The following is a 22072-nucleotide window of genomic DNA, read 5'->3' as shown; positions in this document are numbered from 1 at the left end:
TAGACAATGATCTGAGGCCGGAATTGAACCCAGATCCCTGGCATTATGAGGCAGCAGTGCTAACCACTGCACCACCGTGCAAAGCTGCACAAGATTTGAAAAATGAGAAAGCTGCAACAAACCAGATGCTTAATTTGTTGGCATCACTTCTCCACCCTGCCTCATCCCTGGTTTTAACTACCCCAGCGCTGCTCACTTTTCACCAGCTAAAAGGTTAGTAGATTCACAGGCTTGTGTCACTTTATGTTCATGTAACCAGCTTTGAGGAGATGTGTGAAAGAGCTAATTTAACCCTCTATGTGAGGTTGTACCTTTCTGATCAATATTTCTCCTTAAAGTAACATGAAAGAACAGAAATCATTTGATTTTCGATACTCACCATTTCTTTATGTCAAATTTCCAAGTCCAATCTGTAAATTTTAGCACTCCTGCATTTAGACATGATTCTCCAAAATGATGTTGAGAGCCAATGGTATCTGGTAATTTCTGAACGATTGGAAAAAATTGCATGAAATATTTTATCATTCATAACAATCCCTGATGGTGTTCAAAATGTCTAATAGAATCATACAGTGTAGAAAGAGGCCATTCGGCCCATCAAGTCTACACTAACCACAACCCCACCCAGGCCCTATCCCTACATATTTACCCACTAATCCCTCTAACCTATGCATCCCAGGACACTAAGGGACAATTTTAGTATGGCCAATCAACCTAACCTGCACATCTTTGGACTGTGGGAGGAAACCAGAGCACCTGGAGGAAACCCACACAACACAGGGAGAATGTGCAAACTCCACACAGACAGTGACCCGAGCCAGGATTCAAACCCAGGTCCCTGGAGCTGTGAAGCAGCAGTGCTAATCACTGTGCTACCATGCCACCCCGTCTAATGTATATATACCTTCTGCTATTTACTTCTCCTCCTCCACATACCAACAGTCTGGCGATTGCATGTGTATAATAATTTCACTGTTTTCTTTGACACTATTTAAACTTCATTCTTCTGTCAGGAGAAATGCGCTTTAAATCCACCAATAAACAGAGGGTGTCAGTCTATATGTGCAGTTTTTATTGACATTTAATGGTCTGTTTTTTCTGATCTTGTGTCTTTTGTGTAATCTAATTCTAAATAAATATTCTCCTGCCAGGCCTGGGATTTTGACAAGTATTCACGCCGTGATATTCTAGGAGAAGTGTGCATGCCATTTAGCAACCTGGAATTACCAAACACAGTTGAGTTCTGTGAAAAGTTGCAGAAGGTCCAAAAGGTACAAATTATGTCATTAACTGGCCTCTCTGTGGCAGTAACATTTTTAGTTCCAGAGCTGTTTAGCAGCCATTGGTTGAGCCCCACAATTTGATTTTAAATCATTTTTCCCAGTGAAATGCATTGAAGAATACAAGCAGATGGGAAGGCAAACTTGCCTGTTCCTGCAATTTGCACTTGGTAGATTTATGCCACGTTAGGGTTTTGCTGAATTGAGGCCAAGGACTTTTCCAAGGAAAGAGAAAAAAGAAGTTACCAGTGTTATAGCTCCACTTCATACATCCAATCTCATTAAGCCCTTTTATTTGTTGTATGGGATGACTGTGCTCCGCTTATGGAAAGGTAGTAGGACTGGAGGGTCTCAATGACATTATTGTTACGAGAGAGGCGGTGCTCGACAGACTGGAGGGACTGATTGTGGACAAGTCCCCAGGACCGGATGGAATGCATCCAAGGGTTCTGAAAGAAATGGCAGAGGTGATAGTGGAGGCCTTGGTGATTATTTTCCAAATGTCGCTGGATTCCGGGGAAGTGCCGGAAGATTGGAAAGCGGCTAATGTTACGCCGTTGTTTAAGAAGGGTGCCAGGCAAAAGGCAGGGAATTATAGGCCGGTTAGTTTAACGTCTGTTGTAGGTAAAATGTTAGAATCCGTCATCAAGGAGGAAATAGCGAGGCCGCGTCTTAAAAATATTTAGCGAGGCAGCCTCCACCACCTCAACGGGCAGAGAATTCCAGAGATTCACCACCCTTTGAGTGAAGAAGTTCCTCCTCAACTCTGTTCTAAACCACCCCCCCCTTTATCTTGAGGCTGTGCCCCCTAGTCCTACTGTCCTTTCTGAGCGGGAAGAGCCTCTCCACCTCTATCCTATCCATCCCATTCATCATCTTATACGTCTCAATGAGATCTCGCCTCATTCTTCTAAACTCTAACGAGTACAAGCCTAGTTTATTCAGCCTCTCCTCATAGCTCTGCTCCCTCAACTCCGGTATCAGCCTAGTAAACCTCCTCTGCACTCCCTCCAAGGCCAAAATATCCTTGCATAAGTGCGGCAACCAAAACTGCACACAGTACTCCAGCTGCGGCCTCACCAATGCCCTATACAGCTGCAGCAAGACCTCCCTACTTTTATATTCAATCCCCCTCACTATGAAGGCCAGCATCCCATTCGCCTTCCTGATCACCTGCTGCACCTGCAGGCTGGGTTTTTGCGACTCATGCACCAGGACCCCGAGGTCCCTCTGGTTTTTGATAAGCGAGGGGATTAAGGGTTATGGGGAGAGGGTGGGAATGTGGAACTGAGACACGACAGATCAGCCATGATCTTATTGAATGGCGGGGCAGGCTCGAAGGGCTGGATGGCCTACTCCTGTTCCTATTTCTTATGTTCTTATGTTCTTATGTTAACATTGACAACATGAGGAAAGGAAAGTTAACATACCACAGCAAGTCAGAGGTAGCAAATTGTGAGAATCCCCATGACTTGCATGGGGAATCACTAACTGACTGTCATGTAGGACTTGTTGAATACGAGCTCCCTGGGGATTAGTAATTAGCCAACTATGAGGAGATAGTATACAGAGTCCTGTATAAAGCAGGCCCCTGAGTGGGTCCATTATCTTTTAGTCCCGGTTAGGACCAGCTGTGTTCACCATAGGCTTGTGGTTTTTGTTTACTTCATTTGTGCAATAAAAGCACTGTTCATTCGCAGCTGACTACTGGCATGATTTTACAAATAAATTGTGAGATTCAAGTTACCAAAGGCAATATCAGAAATAAACACTAATGTATTTCAGTATGATTTTTGTCCCTGGAATGTACAAGCTAGCAAGAGATTGCTTTCAGAAGCTATTCCTCCAGAATTCCGATAATCAAAATGTGCCGGAAGATGCAGCATATCTGCTAGATTCCATAATAGCTTAAAACCGACAGAAGGTGAACTGATTCAGACACTCGTGTGAACAGCAACAAGAACACTACTTAAAATTATGCAGTGCCTTTTAGTGTCATGACATCAGGGTCATTATCATTTTATTTGTTTTTGTTCCTTACAGGAGGTTGTTGGGGAAATTCTTGTGTCTCTCAAATATCTTCCAACAGCCCAGAAATTAGAAGTTACACTGCTGAAGGTGAAAATTGGCTGTCTGAGCAATAATCCAGATACAGGTATTTAAGACTTTAATTTGTGTATTACATTTTTCTTTGGTTATTTGGGGATGATGCTTTATATTAATAGAATGTAATATAACTATTTGTAATCGATAATGCCTATACCATTCAGGTGATCTTATCTTGTTTGTTTTTCTAACACTGAGGTGTTTATAATGGATGTTTAAGTCTGAATCATTAAACATTCTATTTGGGCTTTAGATATTTTTGCTTATGCACTGATTTTTCAATACTATGTAAAAATAAGTTAAGATGAGTTTTGTCACTTCGTGCAGACATTCAGTCTTGGGTTATAAGCAGCAAGTGACAATGACTTGTGTCTCAAGTGCAAAGCTAAGACCATCTACAAGGGTGAATCTAACCATTCCCCCCTCACCCCCCCCATGACAAGTAATGGCATTTCCATCACTTAACCCCCTACTGTGGCATTATCATTGATCAGAAACCCAACTGGGCCAGTCATGTAAACAGCGACAGGCCATAGCCTGAACTTTCTGCAGTGGGCAACCCATCTCCTGACACTCGAAAGACGTCTCCCATTTATGAGCCCCAGTCAAGATTGTGATAGAATACTCTCCATTTGCCTGTGTGAATGAAGCACTAACAACACTCAAAAAAACTCAACACCTTTAGGGCAAGACAGGCCACTGGAATGCCAACCCATCCACTACCCTAAACACTCATTCTGTCCACAACTGGCTACATTATTTACCATCTACAAGATGCATTGAAGCAACTCACCAAGCACTTCCCAAAGCATTTGGCTTCAGTAATCAAGAGAGGGCAGTAAGTGCATGGGATCACTATCACCTATAAATTCCCCTTCAAGTCATACATCATCCTGGCTTAGAAATAGATTGCCATTTGTTCACTGTTGCTGAGCCAAATTCTGGAACTAAACCCCTAACCCACCATCCCCCAAGCCCCGCCAACCCAACCAGTGTGACACTGGTGTACCTCTGTCACACCAGTGATTCAAGAAGGCAGCTCACCACAACATTCTCATGACAATTAGGAACAGCAATGAGTGTGGCATTGTCAGAAAAACCCATAATAATGTGAAAGAGTAAAATAAATAGTTGTCCATCCAGAAACTGAGGATGTCTAAAATGATGCCAGCCAGGCAGATGAAGTAGAATGGAAAATATGAATCTTAAATGAAGATTTATGTTTTAAATGTGATTAATTTTTTCGCAGTATTTCACAAACTGTTCTAGTACACTAGGCAGCATATTACTTTTATGGGAGTCTCACAGAAAACCGCATGTATAATATAACTGACACAAGGGAGTGATTTGAAAACCCTGATGATATAGAAAGGCTGGAAAGGGCATCATAAACATTGAAATAACAGAGCTGGATTAATCCCCAAGATGAGATTACTTGTCTTTAACTGCCTTTTATTTTGTAAATATGGTACAGAGTTTGTTTTCTACGTTATCAGTATTAATGCATTGTGGTTTTGTTCTTTGTTGCAATGCTGAGTGCTGAATGAACATGGGGTAGAAAGGAAACAATCCAGAGTACCAAATAAAGACACACTGGTAGAACAAGGGATGTTGAGAAAACCGATGTAAGGACTGATGTTGAGAAAAGTATCTTCATATAAACAGTGATCAAAATGTACAAAGGCTACCTGTTTAGGATACTGGAGACCAAGGCCTGGATTTTGGCTGAGGTGGGCCAGCTCAGAAGCTCAGATTCTGGGATTCTTGCCTCATTCCCATTTTTGGTCATTTTCACTGGTGCAGGATACATTGTGTACAGTCCATCCATACACAATATGCCTGTCCTTGCTGGGTCCAGTGCAGGATGGTTAGGGCAAACCCCTTCACAATTTTAGTGCAGTCAGGCCCCTTCTATGGCCTCTCAGGTGAGTCATGAAACCTTGGGGGTTCCCAGTCCCATGTGGGGAACCAAAAAAAAAACAACCACCTGCTCCTGGAATTCTTTCATTGACAGGCTTTGAAATACAAATGAAAAAAATGTTCCTCCAGCTTCAATAGCTCAACGCTGTATTGTAAATTAGGTGTCTTTTTACTACGGGGATTAAGCATAGGGCTCTATTCTGCAAAGGTAAGTTGACTATTATATTGATCAGCACTGTGTAAGTACTGAGATGCATTCAAATACTTTCCCATTGGAATAAACTACTGTTATGCATTCAAAACAGATGAAAACACTGTTTTTGGTCTCTATGCCAGGATTTTACTACCCCACTTACCATGGGAATCAGAACGGGTGAGGGGCAGACAATGGGAAGGTCTGTTGATCTCAGGTGGGATTTTAAAGTTTTGGGACAAGCGTGGCTATGAAATACCCCCTCCTTATGTAATAATCTGAAGCAATTTAAAAGTTCATAATTGTATTAAATTAAAGAAAATGCCTTCAGCAGCTTTCAGTTAGAGAAAAAATAATATCTGCTGTAGCTTAAAAGAAAAATGTCCATCTGGATTTCAGTCTTAATAAACTGCATTGTTTATATTTCCCAGTGTTTGTTATTACAGCTGAACATATTCTGAATTATTGAGTGAGTTTCAAAAGCTGATGAACTTATCTCAGCAAGATGCTTTGTTCACATTTGGATTGATAGCCTTAAGAGGTTATTAAAGGATTATTTGTCTTGGATGTGTAAATGATGTGTTTTTGTTTTTACAACAGAATGACCATTTGAGAGGGTTTCTTTGAATGAACTTTAGGATTGAGAAATGTTTCAGTACACAAAATTACATCGCTATTAGCTTGTTAAAAGTTCAATTTTTAATGTCCATTTCAAAGACATCTTGAGATCTGCTCATAGTGGATACTGGTTGAGTAACTATGGAGAGTGCATAGGGGCATGTAAGGGGAATGCCTGTATGAGGGGGCAGAAGATCATGATGCCTCATAGAGTGGGCAGGTACAATATGAGGGAGCATGTAGAATAGGAGCTTGAGGGTGTCAAGATGGCATGAAGGGGTATGGCGACATCATGAGCGATATGAAAAGGGATGGATGGCATGTGGGATGAATAATGGGTGCAGATTTGAGTGCCTGATGTTCATCAATACAACTAGGCCAATGTCCCAGTAACCAGAGATGAGCGGTCTAGCCTGGCCATCCATCTATTTCCATTGCCACCTCAGGGCACCATCCTTTGGATTTCATCCCACCGCCGCCTTCTCAGATTGAAAGTAAGATGGGCAGAGATTATTTTGAAGGAGACAATTTTGCTGAGTCAAGACCACCTCTTCCACAAAAATTCAGCTCTATAATCTTAGGTCCTGTTAGGTGATCGACACCATACTTGTTTACAAATAAATGAGTTCAGACAGTGTAGAGCTTAGCCATTATTCCTTGGAATTCCTACTCTGCCAGGAGAGGCCATTCGATCCATCAAGTCTGCACTGATTCACCAAAAGAACATACCCCCCAAGCCCAAAAGAACATCCCCTCCAGGTCCAAACCCAACCCTATCCCCATAAACTGACACATTTACCATGACTAATCCTATAGCCATAGCCATTGTAAATGCACCATAGAGATTCTATGATTCATGGTAATCCACCAAGCCTACACATCGTTGGACATTATGGGGCAATTTAGCATGCCAATCCACTTAACCTGCACATCTTTAGACTGTGGAAGGAAACCAGAGCACCTGGAGGAAACCTACGCAGACACAGAGAGAACATGCAGACTCTACATGGACAGTCACCCAAAAGCAGAAATAGTATTTCTAAAGGTAGTGACAAACGAGATGGACAATTGACGAACCAGTAGATGTGGGGAAATTGGGTTTCCAAAAGGCATTCAATAAGGTACCACATAAAAGGTTACTGCACAAAATAAGAGTTCATAGTGTACGAAGTAACATATTAGTATAGATAGCAGATTGGTAATCTAACAGGAAGCAGGAATAAATGTGTCACTTTCAGGTTAGCAAGCCATAACCAGACTGGAATCAATGTTGGGCCCTCCACTATTTACAATCACTATCAGTGACCTGGACAAAGGGACCTAATGTATGGTAGCTAAATTTGCTGCTGACACAAAGATTAGTAGCAAAGTAAGTTGTCAAGTCCACATACAGGCTCAGATTTTTGCCATAACAGAGAGCTTCTCATGATAAAATCAGCAGAAATGCCTGAAAATCAGAAATCCTAGCCCTGTGTACAGCACTTCCCAGTTTCACAGGAGCTGGAATGGGCCAGGATGCAATTCAATTTCCCCTGCAATAACCAGTAACATTCCATTTGCTTTCTTATCTCTTGCTATACTTGCATATGAAATTTTGGTGATTCATGTACCAGGACACCCAGATCCTTCTGTAATCTCAACTCCACATTTTCACCTACCCCTGATAATCTTTCACCACCCCTTGTTTATCCAGAATCTATCTACTTTTGCCTTAAAAATATTCAAAACTGTTTCCACCATCTTTTAAGGAAAAGAGTGCCAAAAACTCTTAATCCTCTGAGAGAAAACATTCGTCTTCACTCTGTCCTAAATTTTTAAACAGTGGGCCCTAGTACTAAGTTCTCCCACAAGAGGAAACATCCTTTTCAAAGACCCCTGTCAAGATATGTCAGGAACTTATATGTTTCAATCAAGTTGACTCTTACTCTTCTAAACTCCAGCAAATACAAGCCTAGCATGTCCAACCTTCCCTCATAAGATAATCTACCCCTTCCGGTATTAGTCTAGTAAACCTTCTTTGAATTGCCTCCAACACATTCACGTCCTTCCTCAAATAAGGAGATCAACACTGTACATAGTACTCCAGATGTGGTCTCACCAATTCCCTGTATAACTGAAGCACAACCTCCCTGCCTTTGTATTTAATTCCCCTCATAATAAATGGTAACATTCTCTTACCTTTCCTAATTACTTGCTGTACCTGCATACTAGCCTTTTCTGATTCATTCACGAATCCCTCTGTATCTCAGAGCTCTCACCATGTAGCTAATTTGCTCCTTTGTTTTATTTTTCACATCAAAATGGACCATTTCACATTTGCCACATTATACTCCATTTTCCAGGTCTTATTTACTCATCTAACCTATCTATATCCCTTCGTGGCCCCCTCGTTTCCTCTTCACATCTTACTATCCAACCTATCTGTGTGTGATCAGCAAATGTAGCAACGCATAACTTTGGTCCCTTCATCCAAGCCAATCATATAAATTGTAACAAATTGAGACCCCAGCACTGATAATTGTGACAAACCACTTGTGACATCATGCCAACCACAAGAAGACCCTCTCTGTTTCTGGTTAGCTAGCCAATCTACTATCCATGCCAATATATTACCCCATACACCATGAACTAAAAAGTAGATATAACCAATTGTATGCCCACAGAGAAGATAGGTGAATAACAATGATGTGTGTAGAAGTACCTGGTACCTAAAAGATTAATGTGAGACTGACTACTGGACTATCCACATGGTAATATAAGAAAGCACATGGCCTAGAACTAAGCCCAGTCGAGACATGAATAGCAATGTGTAAGGATCTAGCATGGAGTCCCCTCCATCCCTAATGTAAACATCTATATGATTAAGTATTGCTAATAAAGACTTCCTTGTAACTGGTAGAAGACAGCCTCATGATGTCCAAGCAGTATCCCTCAAGGACAATAACAGCAGAACATATGGTAACAGCAGTAAGATCCACCAATGTGTAACTCAAATGATTAGCAGGAGCAGTTCACCTAATGAAAATTTCTTTACTTACCAAACTCTGAAATGTAGAGATATAATCACTGAGTGGGGGTGGGTGGCATCGGCAGTCCTCGCGTCATGTTGACTTTCATTCTTAAAATTGGGAGTTGAACTTGAAATTGCAAAGGAAGTTACAGGAGCAAATAAAAATGTTTTTCTTTTTAAAAAGCACATTTGAGTGGAACTTACCATCAATTAATTGCTTACCTATTCAGCTTACCTATTGCTTACCTTATAAGCCAACAAACATTAGACATGGGAAAGATAAAGACTACAAAGCAACAGAACTGAAGTATTAACAAATGTAGTGGCACTAGAGGTCACTGTTACTCTAGTGCTATGGAAATATGCCACTTGCTATGAGCAAAAATTATTTCCACAATGAAGAAAATTTGAATATGATTTCACAATTATTTGAGGAAATTGGGCAAACAATAGAAACATAAAATAGGGGATGCAGTGATGGTTTTGTTGCTGGGCTAGTAATCCTAGGTAATGCTCTGGGACCTAGCTTTGAATCCAACTGTGGCTGATGGTTAAAATTTGACTTTTTTTAAAAAATCTGGAATTAAAAGTCTCATATTGATCATGTGGTTAACTCTTAATTGCCCTCAGGGATGGCCCAGACAACAATGCCCACATCCCATCAATGAATTTTTAAAAAAGGAACATGTTGAACCTTATAGGTTTGAGAAAAGAACACCTACACGCATGAGTAAATCACATTGATGACAATGAGCAGAAGGGGGAGGGCTGTGTGGCTATGCGAACATGCAGAGACAAGAATCAAGAAAATCATCTAAAGTTAAAACAATATGGAGAAGGTTCATTATGACCAAATTCTCATATAATAAGGGGATATTAGAAGAAATCATTTAGGTTCTAACTTGAAAAGGGATTTTAGGAATATCCATGTTCCTTTTTCAATTGTTTAACCATTATCTCTGGAGGTCTATTTGCCCAAAAGCAACAAAAATAATGCAGAAAGAAAGTGATAAAAACGCTCTCAACAATTAATTGCTAGTGTGATAAAGAATCATTTGCAGGCAAGTTTGGAATAAATTGCTCAGTATCAAAAGAAGCACATGCACAGTTTTCGACAGCGAGTTCAGAGTGACTGTTTCTCCCAGACATGCAACTCATTCTGACAATGAAATGCATTTTTACTTCTTCATTGTGAAACATGCACAGCCAACTAACATCAGAGAGAATCCAAGGGCTGCATTTTACGTGGCACCATAATTGCCACTCCCTCCCCCGAACAAAACGTCAGTTGTCAGTCCACCCATCCGATATTAAACTGGGAGCAGCCTTAATTATTTCAGAGTGGGAATCCCAGCTCCACCTGAGAAGATGTCCCGCCTCAGAGAGCTGCCAATCAATAAGGTTAACTTTCAGCACTATACTCCCAGCAGCGCCAAGATCAAGCAGTGGTTACAGCTGGGACTATAGGCAGTCCCCAAGAAGTAGACTGATGCAGGCAAGGTATAAAAGAACGTCTGTGATTTTGGATCTGTCTGGCTGGCGGATCCAAGCAAGGCAAAGTGAAAGGGGCAGGTTTAAGAAGCATGGGGGAGAGTTAAAAAGATCTTGGGGGGTCTGCATCTGACAGACACAGGACACCACTCAAAGAAAGGTCCATCTCTTTTCTGTCCAATAGTACTCCATGTGGTAAAAGCTTCTGGAATACCTGCCTTGTCTCCACCTATCTCTGCCACCTGATGAAGGAGCAGAACTCTAAAAGCTCATGATCCCAAATAAACCTGTTAGACTTTAACCTGGTGTTGTGAGGCTTCTTACATGTGAAATAGCAGCGGAGGCATAATTAATCCCTTAAGTGGTCATTAATTGGCCAATTAGGGGTCTCAAAAGGCTTCAGGGCAAAGAGCTGTCCGCTGTAATATTGGAGAGAGGTCAGGACTGGGCAGGAAGACATTGAGAAGGCCACCAGCTTTAACTTATAAGCCCCCCATCTACAAATATGCCAGTGGAAGGACTGTAATATCCAGTGCCAGAAGTCTTCGATAGGCATATAAATAATTAAAAGGCTGTAAAATGAAAGAAGAGGCTAATTAAAAACCATTGGCAGAATACTGCCAAAAGTTCTAAATAAAGCACAAGGGCCCATTGTGCTCGAGGTAGAATGGATCAACTCATTACTCTAAAAGTTTGAGCTTCTATTAGAAAGATTTAAAATCTGCATAAGAGTGTTGCAAAGACTGATCCTTTGATACACAGAAAAACATGTTGCATCTTTAGAGGATATTCGATTGTGGTTTTGGCTTGGAATCAACATTGGTTTGTTTCCTTTTAAACCAACTCATAAACCTCATGGTGAGATCTTTAAAGCAAACTGCGGAAACTCCACACACAAATGACAATTTAGGGAAGAAAACACATTAAAGCTTCTTCATTGCATACACTATGTATAATTCCATTCCAAGAACATTTATCTGAAACAACTTAAAATTTTCCTATTCTAAACAAAACTTCAAGTAACAATGGGGAGAAAAGGAACCTTCGAGATCTCCACTTATGGGAACAATCAAAATATTTCCTCAGCTTCTGCCCATCACTGCTATCTATATTACATTTTTAAATCCTTTGTATCTTGTCTGAAGGTGGCCCATGTTCCCACTCTGATATTGGCTGGGCATCGATTCCATACGTGTCAGGGACAGTTAGCTCACACGAGGTCACGTACATCTTTTAAGTGCACATTATGGGTCTCATGCGTTTACTCCAACCTTCTCCAAAGTCCCATTTTGCCGCAATTGGGTCAGAGATGGTGTAGGTCTTTTAATGTCATTTGTTTCTTCCCTGGGTGAATGGTGTGTGTAGTTATGATCAGTATCCAGGTGCGTGTGGGATTGCCTACTGTTGGGTTCAGTATCTCTCTTCATCTTGTCTGTATAGGTGCAGCTCTGGCAGGAAGGATTGCATAAATAGCCATTGCTGTGACAGTTGGCCTTGTGGCTTCACATCGGGGTGGTGTGTCCAAACCAGAGCCTGAATTCTGAGTGTCTCCATTCCGTCTGCATACGCCTCATTTATAATCTCTCCCTAATTCCCCTCACTTAGCCCCAGGTCATCCTGAAAGAACAGTCACTCTGCAGACTCCAGCCACCCTTTGACTATGTGGGTAATTCTGGTTCAAAGTGCCTCTTGTTGCTTTAATAATTGTCCCTTTTCCTGAGTCGGTCTCTGATTACCTCTGGTTTCTCCAATCCAAGGTAACATTTACACAAAATCACTATTCTTTTCCCCTCTTTCCTCTTCATCTGTTATCCTACATTCCTTAGGCTTGTCTGGGCTCCATGATGGATCCCAGCTTTTGTTAGCCATTTTATTATGATCTTTTCATTTTTATTCACCAAATATCCAGTGAGTGATCCTTTGGGTTCCCAATTTCTATCTGTTATGGCTATTGCTCTGTTGCTGGAATGACTGATATTATTGCCTCTTACAAGGAGAATGATCCCTCCCTGTCCCATGTTTTTTCCCCTCACTGCATCTGACACTAGGAAAAGGTCGACACTATTCTGCCCCACTAGTTCTCTCACTGCACCAAAAACTAGGAAACGGTTGACACTCTTATATTGTTCTAGTTTTTTCAATAATTAAGTTTACCCTGGAAACCAAATACAACAATTCCTCCCTTTTTGTTTAACTAAGGAAGCCAATCATGTTCGTGGCTCCAAGCTGTCTTTGGTAACTGCATTCACTGAATTATATGCTTGCACAAATCCTCAAATCGACCTATCGGCTTCTTGTTTCAAATGCTGACTGCCCCATCAAATGGGTGGTAAATGAATGTACTCACCTATACTCCGCTGTGAGCATGCAATCAAGTGCCAGGTCCAATATTGCAAGGATCCTGCCGACTACATCAAATTGTTGTGATAAAAGCTTGAAAACCACTTAAGTCTGTGAGTTGCAGGAACAGAGACTTGGGAGACACAACCAGCTCCTACAGGGTGTCTGTCTTATACAAAGGCTGTGTATGGTATTTACATCTCCTGGTTATCACACTTACACTATAAAATCCTATTAAGCATAATTATACAGGTTTCATCGATCCCTTTTTTCTCACTGATAACTCAGGCTTCTTATCACACTTTTGCTTGTTTAGGTCATTTAAGTTTGTGATTGTTACTTTCCCTTACCATCATGCTGGAAAAAGATTCTAATAGCTATTCCTTTAAAGCCATTAATGCTTGTAACTACATTTATCTAATTCAAAACTAATAATGTTTTCACAGCGCCAGGGACCTGGGTTCGATTCCCAGCTTGGGTCACTGTCTGTGCGGAGTTTGCACGTTCTCCTCGTGTCTGTGTGGGTTTCCTCCAGGTGCTCTGGTTTCCTCCCACAATCCAAAGATGTGCAGGTTAGGTTGATTGGCCATGCTAAAATTGCCCCTTAGTGTCCTGAGATGCATAGGTTAGAGGAATTAGCAGGTAAATATATTGGGATATGGGGTTAGGGCCTGGGTGGGATTGTGGTTGGTGCAGACTCGATGGGCCAAATGGCTTCTTTCTGCACTGTAGGGCTTCTATGATTCTTTCAAGATTCTAGTTGTTTAATGTCAAATTCCTCCAATTATCCCACCTCTGGTTGGCATAGTAATTAGCACTACTGCCTCACAGTGCCAGGGACCCAGATTCAATTCTTGGCTTGGGTCACTGTTTGTGCAGCATCTTCAGGTTCTCCATGCATCTGCATGGGTTTTCTCTGTTTTCCTCCCACACCTAACCAGCACATCTTTCAGAGGAAACCAGAACTCCCGGAGGAAACCCACACAAACATGGGGAGAATGTGCAATGCTATGAGAAATTGACTAGAACAATTTAAGTGCAATAATTGTCACCAATTCACGATTCATATTGTCCTGAGACAAGAGACTACACAAGGCAATTAGGTCGGAATGTTGTTTCTGGGAAGTTTATGAAAATGAAGGAAAACTCTTATGCAGGGGGAAACACCATGAGAAAATTGAATTCTCAGGAAATTATATCAATCTGAAGAACCAATACATCTCCTGCGTTTGGAGACAAATGTAACATGCTACCTGAATGCAAAAAGATATGAGAACATAATTTCAGCTTTGGAAATTCAGTAAATAATTACAGTATCCTCTCAAGGCCTCCTTTTCCCTGAGCAGATGGACTGCAGAAGTTAATGATGCACTTAATACTCTCTCATCATCCAGTCATTGAAGATTCACAAGGAAATTCAGTCTAAACAATTAGTTCCACTTAAATCTAATCAGCCAATTATTTCACTTACAGATAAACAAGATCCTTCACTGCATGTGAACTATAATCACATCCCCCTTTTTGATAATAGCCTCATTGACATCTGGGAGAAATATTGAAAAGGTTAATAGGGATTGATTAAGTGGGATTTGTAAAAATAAGTTTGTTGTTCTGCAAACTGTACCGCCTGAATTTATGGAATGGGCAATGGGGAGTTGGGAGTCTGCGTTGGCTGTGAAACAGATTTCAGACTCTATTCAGATGTTCATTAGAATAACAGCCACAGGTAGAAATGAAAACAGTGTTAGAAAATATTGTGAAGTTTGTATTTTTGTCAGGTAGGGATGAGCAACAACCAAACACAGAGGCTGAAGTGCAATAAATTGGTTAAGTTCGGGTTCAGCCAGAAAATGCTTTTTCCAATTCTGTTAATCTTAGTTTGGGGTTCAGTTCTTCCTTTATAAAATCCTTACACCCCATTCTAAGTACACCACTGGTCTGCACCCACATGGAAAGTGATAAATTGATACCTGTGTCCAAAATCATATCAAAAAGGAGAGCTAACTGCAACTTTTATTTTCGTTCAATCAATTGTTGTTTAATTCTTTGACATATTTGGCCATGGATGCAAGCACTGGGAATGGAACATTTCCACTTGAGACTTCTGATGCTTCCTTAGCTGGGTATGGATAAATGCAGAGGAAAGCTCTTTCATAGAATCCAAGAATTGTCTCAGCTCGAGTCTCTGCTATAATAATCTGATGTTTTCTCCACAGTGATCTGCGGAGAGAGAATGCTAATTTAGTCTTGAATTGTGTGTGTTTGTGCTATGGTGCACGTTTACTTGGAGCTGAATCTTTACAGCCAGCTGATGGAGGAGATTTTCATTCCATGAGTCTGGGCTGGTTTTGAAGCCGGTTGCCAGAAATAAAATGGCAGCATCTAATACAGTGGATGATCCAATCTCTCCAGTTTATTTTTAATGAGCTGGTAATCTTGTAGTCCTGTTGGTCTATTAGAACATACTGCATCTCTGATAGTCCAAAGAAAGGGCTGCATAGTGGTTAGCACTGCTGCCTCACGGCACCAGGGACCCGGGTTCAATTCCTGGCTTGGGTCACTGTCTGTGCGGAGTTTGCACATTCTCCCCATGTCTGCATGGGTTTCCTCCAGGTGCTCCGGTTTCTTCCCACAGTCCAAAGATGTGCGGGTTAGGTGGATTGGCCATGCTAAATTGCCCCTTACTGTCAGGGGAACTAGCTAGGGTAAATATGTAGGGTTACGCATATAGGGCCTGGGTGGGATTGTGGTCAGTGCACATTCAATGGGCCTATTGGCCTCCTTCGGCACTGTAGGGATTCTATGATAACATATGAGCTACTTCTATTTCTGGCTAGAAACAATTTATTTTGAAGATTTTTTAAAACGTAGCTCCTTTTCAATCGTGTAATAGGATTTTTATTAAATGTTCTCAGATTAACCAGAGGCAGAAAACAAGTAATGAATTTTTTTTAAATCACCAATCTACCAAATAATACTACGTGATGTATACATCTGCATGTTTATAATCATAGTTCGTATGTCTGGATGCATTCTTTATTCATGTGTACATGCGTTTTTGCATGTGTGGGCTTGTCTCTAGTCATCTCTATTTGGTATGTTTGGTTTGATTCTTTAGATGTCTAAGCAGCTGTGTTCAAATCTTAATGCCTTATCTGATACTAAGCCAAGCTCAGCTTTTGACGCCAAATCCTGTCCATCACAGAGACTGCCCATGTCTGTAATATAGCTTATCTCCTCTCCTGCCTCATCTCATTTACCACTGAAACCCTTATCCATGCTTCAGTTACCTCCAGACTGGATCATTTCAATCCTCTCTGGTAGACTTTCCATTTCTCACCCTCTGTAAAGGATCAGCACATCTGAAGCACTGCTGCCTATATCCTAACTCACACCAAGTCCTGTTCACCCATCACCCCTGTGCTTGGTGATCTACGTTGGCTGTCCATGAATGCCTTGAGTTTAAAATTCTTATCCTGGTGTTCAAATCCCCCATTGCCTGTCTCTCCCTAACTCTGTATCTTCTTCCAGGTCTACAGCTATCTGAGAAGTACACATTGCTTGAACTCTGCTGCTGCATGGATCCTTCCCTTTCTTTGCTCCAAATTGACAGCAGTGTCTTTAGCCATCTGAGATTCCTTCTCTACCTCTGCTCTGTGCAAGCTTTTGATCATCTCTCCTTCTTTGCCTTGGCGTAAAATTTTGACTGTGATTACCCTCTCATGAAGGGTTTCTGACATTTTGCTATATAAATGCAAGGTGTTTTACCTGTGAATCTATGTGTGTAATTTGAACTTGATGAGACCTAGGCATTAGTCTGACTGATCGTTAGACTGTTTAGAACTAAATCAGCTCTTAAATAGCAAATCATTCTACCAAAAACATTAGAAGTTATAAAAACAAATGAGTTGCTGAAAACTATTCATTGCATTGCTGGCCGACTGAATATTGTGATTTATCAACTTAGAATACACATAGAAAATTTCCTGCAATGATGAGGCTGTGGTCATGTCCTACAGGGATTGCGGTTGCCTGGCAAAATTCCAGCCTGACCTTTCTTTGCTTCTTTCCCTCTCAGGTATTTACACAAGAGTCGATTTCTATGTCAATCAACACAAAGTGAAGCACCAGAAGACACCAGTAAAGCCAAAGTCTGAAACAACCGTGTTTAATGAAGTTATCCTGTTCACTGTGTCAGATTCCGCTATTAATCAGTCCATGATTATTACGTCTGTGTATGAAATTTCACTCTCCCAGGACAGTGCGAGGCATCTCTTAGGTCGTGCATATGTGGGAGGCAAGAAACCCAAAGAGGATGATCATTGGCTCTCTATGCTGCAGTCCTTAAGGCAGCCTGTGTCAAAGTGGCATCCGCTCTTAATCTAAGCACACCCTCTGGGATCTGTCTTACCATCACCATTAATTATCTCTTGGAGACAGCAGCAATGTGGCAGCAGATGCCTGGAGCACAGCGTGCACTCTCTTTTCAAGCCAACTCAGTTCTATTTTGGGTGAAATGTATAATTTTGCAAAAGCATATACTGAATTCCTTCAAAAAAAAAGTCCAGAAGGGAAGTTATGTACAAAATGGAATCAGAAGATTGATTCAGAATCATTAAATAAAGAACATTGAACTCTTGGTGATTCTACAATCGAACACCCTGCCTGTTAACTGGAAGTTAGCCTGTATCATGTGGTTATAGCACAAAGAGAAGCCACTGTTCGTATTCAATCATCACTTCAGCTCCTTTCTTTCTACGTTATTGGAAATTTTAGAAATTGCTGGCCCAGCTAGAAAAGCCACACAGCTGAGCAGTAGTGGAAAAGCTTCCACTGGCATTGACTGACTGACAGCTCAACAATTGTGTATCCAGTATTTTCACAACCGTTCTCCATCGAATTTGAGGAAGAACATTTAGACAATCAGAAATTTGAGTGTCAAACATCAGATGGATGTATTTTATGAAATCAAATCACAAGATCCAGTCTACAGTTTTTAAAGCTAAACAGCTAGATCTTTTAAAAAGATGTAAGAATCGAGGGCTGCGCGATGGCATGGTGTATAATACTGCTGCCTCACAGTGCCAGGGTTCAATTCTTGCCTCAGTTTGTACATCCTCCCCATGTCTGCATGGGTTTCTTCAGGGTGCTCCGGTTTCCTCCCACAGTCCAAAGATGTACTGGTTAGGTGGATTGGCCATGTTACATTTCCCAAGATGTCAGGGAATTAGCAGGGTAAATATGTGGAGTTATGGGGATAGAGCCTGGGTGGGATTGTTTTCAATGTAGACTCGATGAGCCGAATGGCCTCCTTCTGCAGTGTAGGGATTCTATGAATCAAGTGTGTCACAGTTGAAGAATAGAAGTTGAGAATCTTGGTGAAAGCAGATAAAATGCAATAGTTTACAAAAGCCTCTGGTTATCTCTATTTGGTATGCTTTGGTTTGTTTCTTTAGGTATCTTGTTAGCTATGTTCAAATAGAATTCTAGAATTATAGAATCCCTACAGTGCAGAAAGAAGCCATTTAGCCCATCAAGCTACACCAGTGAAACATAAAAGCAAAATACAGTGGATGCTGGAATCTGAAGCAAAAATAGAAAAAGTTGGAAAATCTCAGCAAATTTGACAGCATCTGTGGGGAGAGAATAGAGCCAATGTTTCAAGTCTGGATGACTCTTCATTAGAGCTCAGTTAAATATTCTTGCCTTGAAGAGGTTTCTCCTGGGTTTCAGCAATGGTATTTTAGTTGGAGAGTTGATGCTTCTCCTAACTTCTAGACTCAAATTTCCATTATTTTCACAGTTCAATGAAGTGACCAGTCAGGCTATCTTCAAGTCTTAGTTGACCACAAGCTTTGGCAATTTTTATTTTCTGCATTTTTTTGACCAATTTTCATTGTCACTTTGGTGGCCCATGGCCCATAAAGCTCTGCTGTACAAATATCATATTGACCAAAAGTCAAATTAGGGCTGCAGAATGTTTGGGTAAAGACAGCAATGACCTCCCAAAAAAAACACAAAATGCTCAAATACTCAGCTGTCAGGTAGCATCTGGAGAGAGAAACAAAGTTAATGTTTCAGGTTGATGATCCTTCATTGGAACCAGGTATTCCCAGATATTCATAAGAATACAATACAACCAAACCAACGATGTTAAAGCTTATTCATAGAATCCTTAATGTGGAGAGGAGCCCATTCAGCACATTGAGTCTGTTCTGACTCTCCTACAGAGCATCTTACCGAGGAACCACCCCCCCTCCCCTCAGCCTATCCCCATAATCCCACTTATTTACCCCACTAACCCTCCTAACCTACACATCTTGGGACACTAAGGGGCAATTTAGCATAGCCAATCCACCTAACCTGCACTTCCTTGGACTGTGGGAGGAAACCGGAGCACCCAGAGAAAACCAATGCAGACACAGGGAGAACGTGCAAACTTCACAAAGGTGGAATTGAACCTGGGTCTTTGGCATAGTGAGGCCACATTGCTAATCACTGTGCCACCATGCCACTCATGACATTCGATTTATCACATTAAGTAGCAAAGCAGATGATGACCCAGAACTTGTGCTGTCTGCCTCACCTTGCAGCTGAAATTATTTTTTGATTTGATTTATTATTGTCACATGTATTAATATCCAGTGAAAAGTATTGTTTCTTGTGCGCTATACAGATAAGGCATACTGTTCATAGAGAAGTAAAGGAGAAAGTGCAGAATATAGTGTTTCAGTCATAGCTAACGTGTAGGGAAAGATCAACTTAGTGCAAGGCAATTCAAAGGTTTGATGGCAGCAGGAAAGAAGCTGTTTTTGAGTCGGTTGGTAAGTGACCTCAGGCTTTTGTATCTTTTACCCTGATGGGAATTTGTATTGCAAATTGTTGGAAATGCAACTAGAAAGCACAACAAAATCATGGTCAATGATGGAGTTAATAAGAGCAAATGAAATAGGAGTAGGAATGGACCATTCGGCCCTTTGAGCCTGCACTGCCACTCAGTTAGCTCTTGGTTTGTCATCTACCTCAATGTCATTTCCCTGCACTATTTACGTATCACTTGGTGTGTTTACGGTATAGGAATCTACCGATCACTGCTTGCATATACTCAATGACTGGACTTCTAAAGGCCTCACAGTTATAGAATTCCAAAGATTCACTACCACTGAGTGAAGAAATTTCTCCTGACCTCAGTCCTAAATGACTGAGCCCGTATTCTGAGACTGTGCATCCTGTTCTAGATGCACCCCCTGTTTCCCCCCCCCACCAAACCATCAGTGGAAATATCCATCCTACATCTATCACGTTGAGCACTGTACCCTTCGGTTAGGTTATGTCTCATTCTTCTAAACTCTAAAGAATACAGGCCCAGTCTCCTCAGCCTCTCCTCAGAGGAACCCTGTCATCCCAACATGTAGTAACTTTCATTGCACAAGTACATCCTTCCTTAGGTGTGGAGACCAAAATTGTACACAATATTCCAGATGCAGTCCATCAAAGCTCGATACAACTGAAGCAAGACATCTTTACTTCTGTACTCAAATATTCTTTTGCAAAAAAGGCTAACGTATCATTTTCCTTCCTAATTGCTTGCTGCACTTGCAAGCTAACTTTCAGTGACTCGTGAATAAGGACACCCAGGTTCCTTTGAACATCACCACTTTCCAATCTCTCACCATTCAAGAAATAATCTGCTTTTCTGTTTTTTCTACTAAAGTGAATTGTTTCACAACCGGGGTCCTCTGATTTCGTTCTCCCACTACCGCTGCAAGCGAGAACAGAGAATTTGGCACTCAACCAAAATTCCATTCACTGCAGTGGGACCAGAGAATTCCAGCTCTGGGTGAAGTTGGAGCATTCCAGCCCACATTTTTTCACATTATATTCCATGTACCATGTTCTCACCCACTCAGTTAGCCTGTCTAAATTCCCTTGAAGCCTCTTTGCATTCTTAGGGTTCAGGTCAGAAAAGAAGTGACAAAGAGTCATCTAGACTCAAAACATTGGCTCTATTCTCTCTCCACAGATGCTGTCAGAACTACTAAGATTTTCCAGCATTTTTCTGTTTTTCTCCTTTTCTGGCCATTGCCTGTCAACCATATACCTTTTAATGTCGTTTCCCAATTTATCACTGCCAATTTGACCTTCATACCTTTGTAATTTCTTCTGTTTTTGGTCTCAGTCCTGTTAAGGTGTCTGTCTGCTTTGTGCAAGTCCCATCTGCCCCAAAACTAGTCCCCATTTCCTCAGAAATCTAAAGTCCTCTCTTCTGCCCTATCTCACCAGCCATGTTTTCATGTGATAAGTTTAGCCAGGCTAATGAGCTTGCTTGCTAGAATCTGAATACCCTGATAAGCCTTACCTTCTGCGCTCGCTGGGCACCGCAGGGTCTGGGGTATATTATCAACCCTGAAAATTACATTATGATTTAATGTTTTAAGTTTCCTTTCAACCTTGCTTTCTGTTTGGGCTGTTCCCCCTCCTTTTGGGGAGCTGTTCCTTTTAATTTGTCCTTAAGTTAATTTGAGTTTGTTTACTTGGTTGGTATGAAAAGGGATGAGTCCTAATTGATGGTTAAATCAGGGAATCTCACGCTCCCTATTTAAAGCAGGTGTGTCAGACTCCCAGCCTGCATTTCAGCAGAGAGTAACTGGAGAGTTGGCTGTATACAGATGTATGGTGTAAGTAAAGTAACTTGGTGATGGAACTTTTGCCTCCATGGAGTTATTATAGTTCATTTGTTCAATCTTCCTGTTTTTGTACTTTGAAGCATGTGGCATGGGGAGATTACTGCTTTTGAAGTCCTACTTCTCAATCTCTTCCATATCTTTCTAAAATCTATTTTCAGAACCTCATTCCTATTTCTACCTTTGTCATTAGTACTGAAGTGGATCACAACCTCTGGCTGTTCACCCACTCCCATAAACATGTTCTTATTAACATGCCACTTATTAACATCCTTGACTCTAGACCAGGGAGGCAATATACCATCCTGGAATCACATCTACAGAAACACCTCTTTGTTCCCCTACCACTATTGTTATTCCACCCTTCTTCCTCCCATCTAGTGTGGCTGAGCTACATATGGTGTGATGGACTTGGACCTGGTTGTACCAT

At 41.2% G+C, this 22072-nt stretch overlaps 1 protein-coding gene across 4 annotated transcripts in view; it reads left to right on the top strand.

Annotated features, from left to right (window-relative positions):
• Positions 1 to 21662, top strand: part of syt19 (synaptotagmin XIX) — a 55447-nt gene extending 33785 nt beyond the window's left edge. For all 4 annotated transcript variants that reach the window (XM_080190245.1, XM_080190241.1, XM_080190243.1 and 1 more), the window contains exons 6-8: positions 1152 to 1271; positions 3324 to 3435; positions 17037 to 21662. In XM_080190245.1, the coding sequence (XP_080046371.1) occupies positions 1152 to 1271; positions 3324 to 3435; positions 17037 to 17344 (540 nt within the window). In that variant the 3' untranslated portion in view covers positions 17345 to 21662. The remainder of the gene's footprint in view (positions 1 to 1151; positions 1272 to 3323; positions 3436 to 17036) is intronic.
• The last annotated feature ends 410 nt before the right edge of the window (positions 21663 to 22072 follow it).

This window comes from Carcharhinus amblyrhynchos, chromosome 6, assembly GCF_965287045.1.
Source record: "Carcharhinus amblyrhynchos chromosome 6, sCarAmb.v2.hapA, whole genome shotgun sequence".
Lineage (NCBI taxonomy): Eukaryota > Metazoa > Chordata > Chondrichthyes > Carcharhiniformes > Carcharhinidae > Carcharhinus > Carcharhinus amblyrhynchos.
Note: the sequence above shows the minus strand (reverse complement) of the source record. Positions and strands in the feature narration are given on the sequence as shown.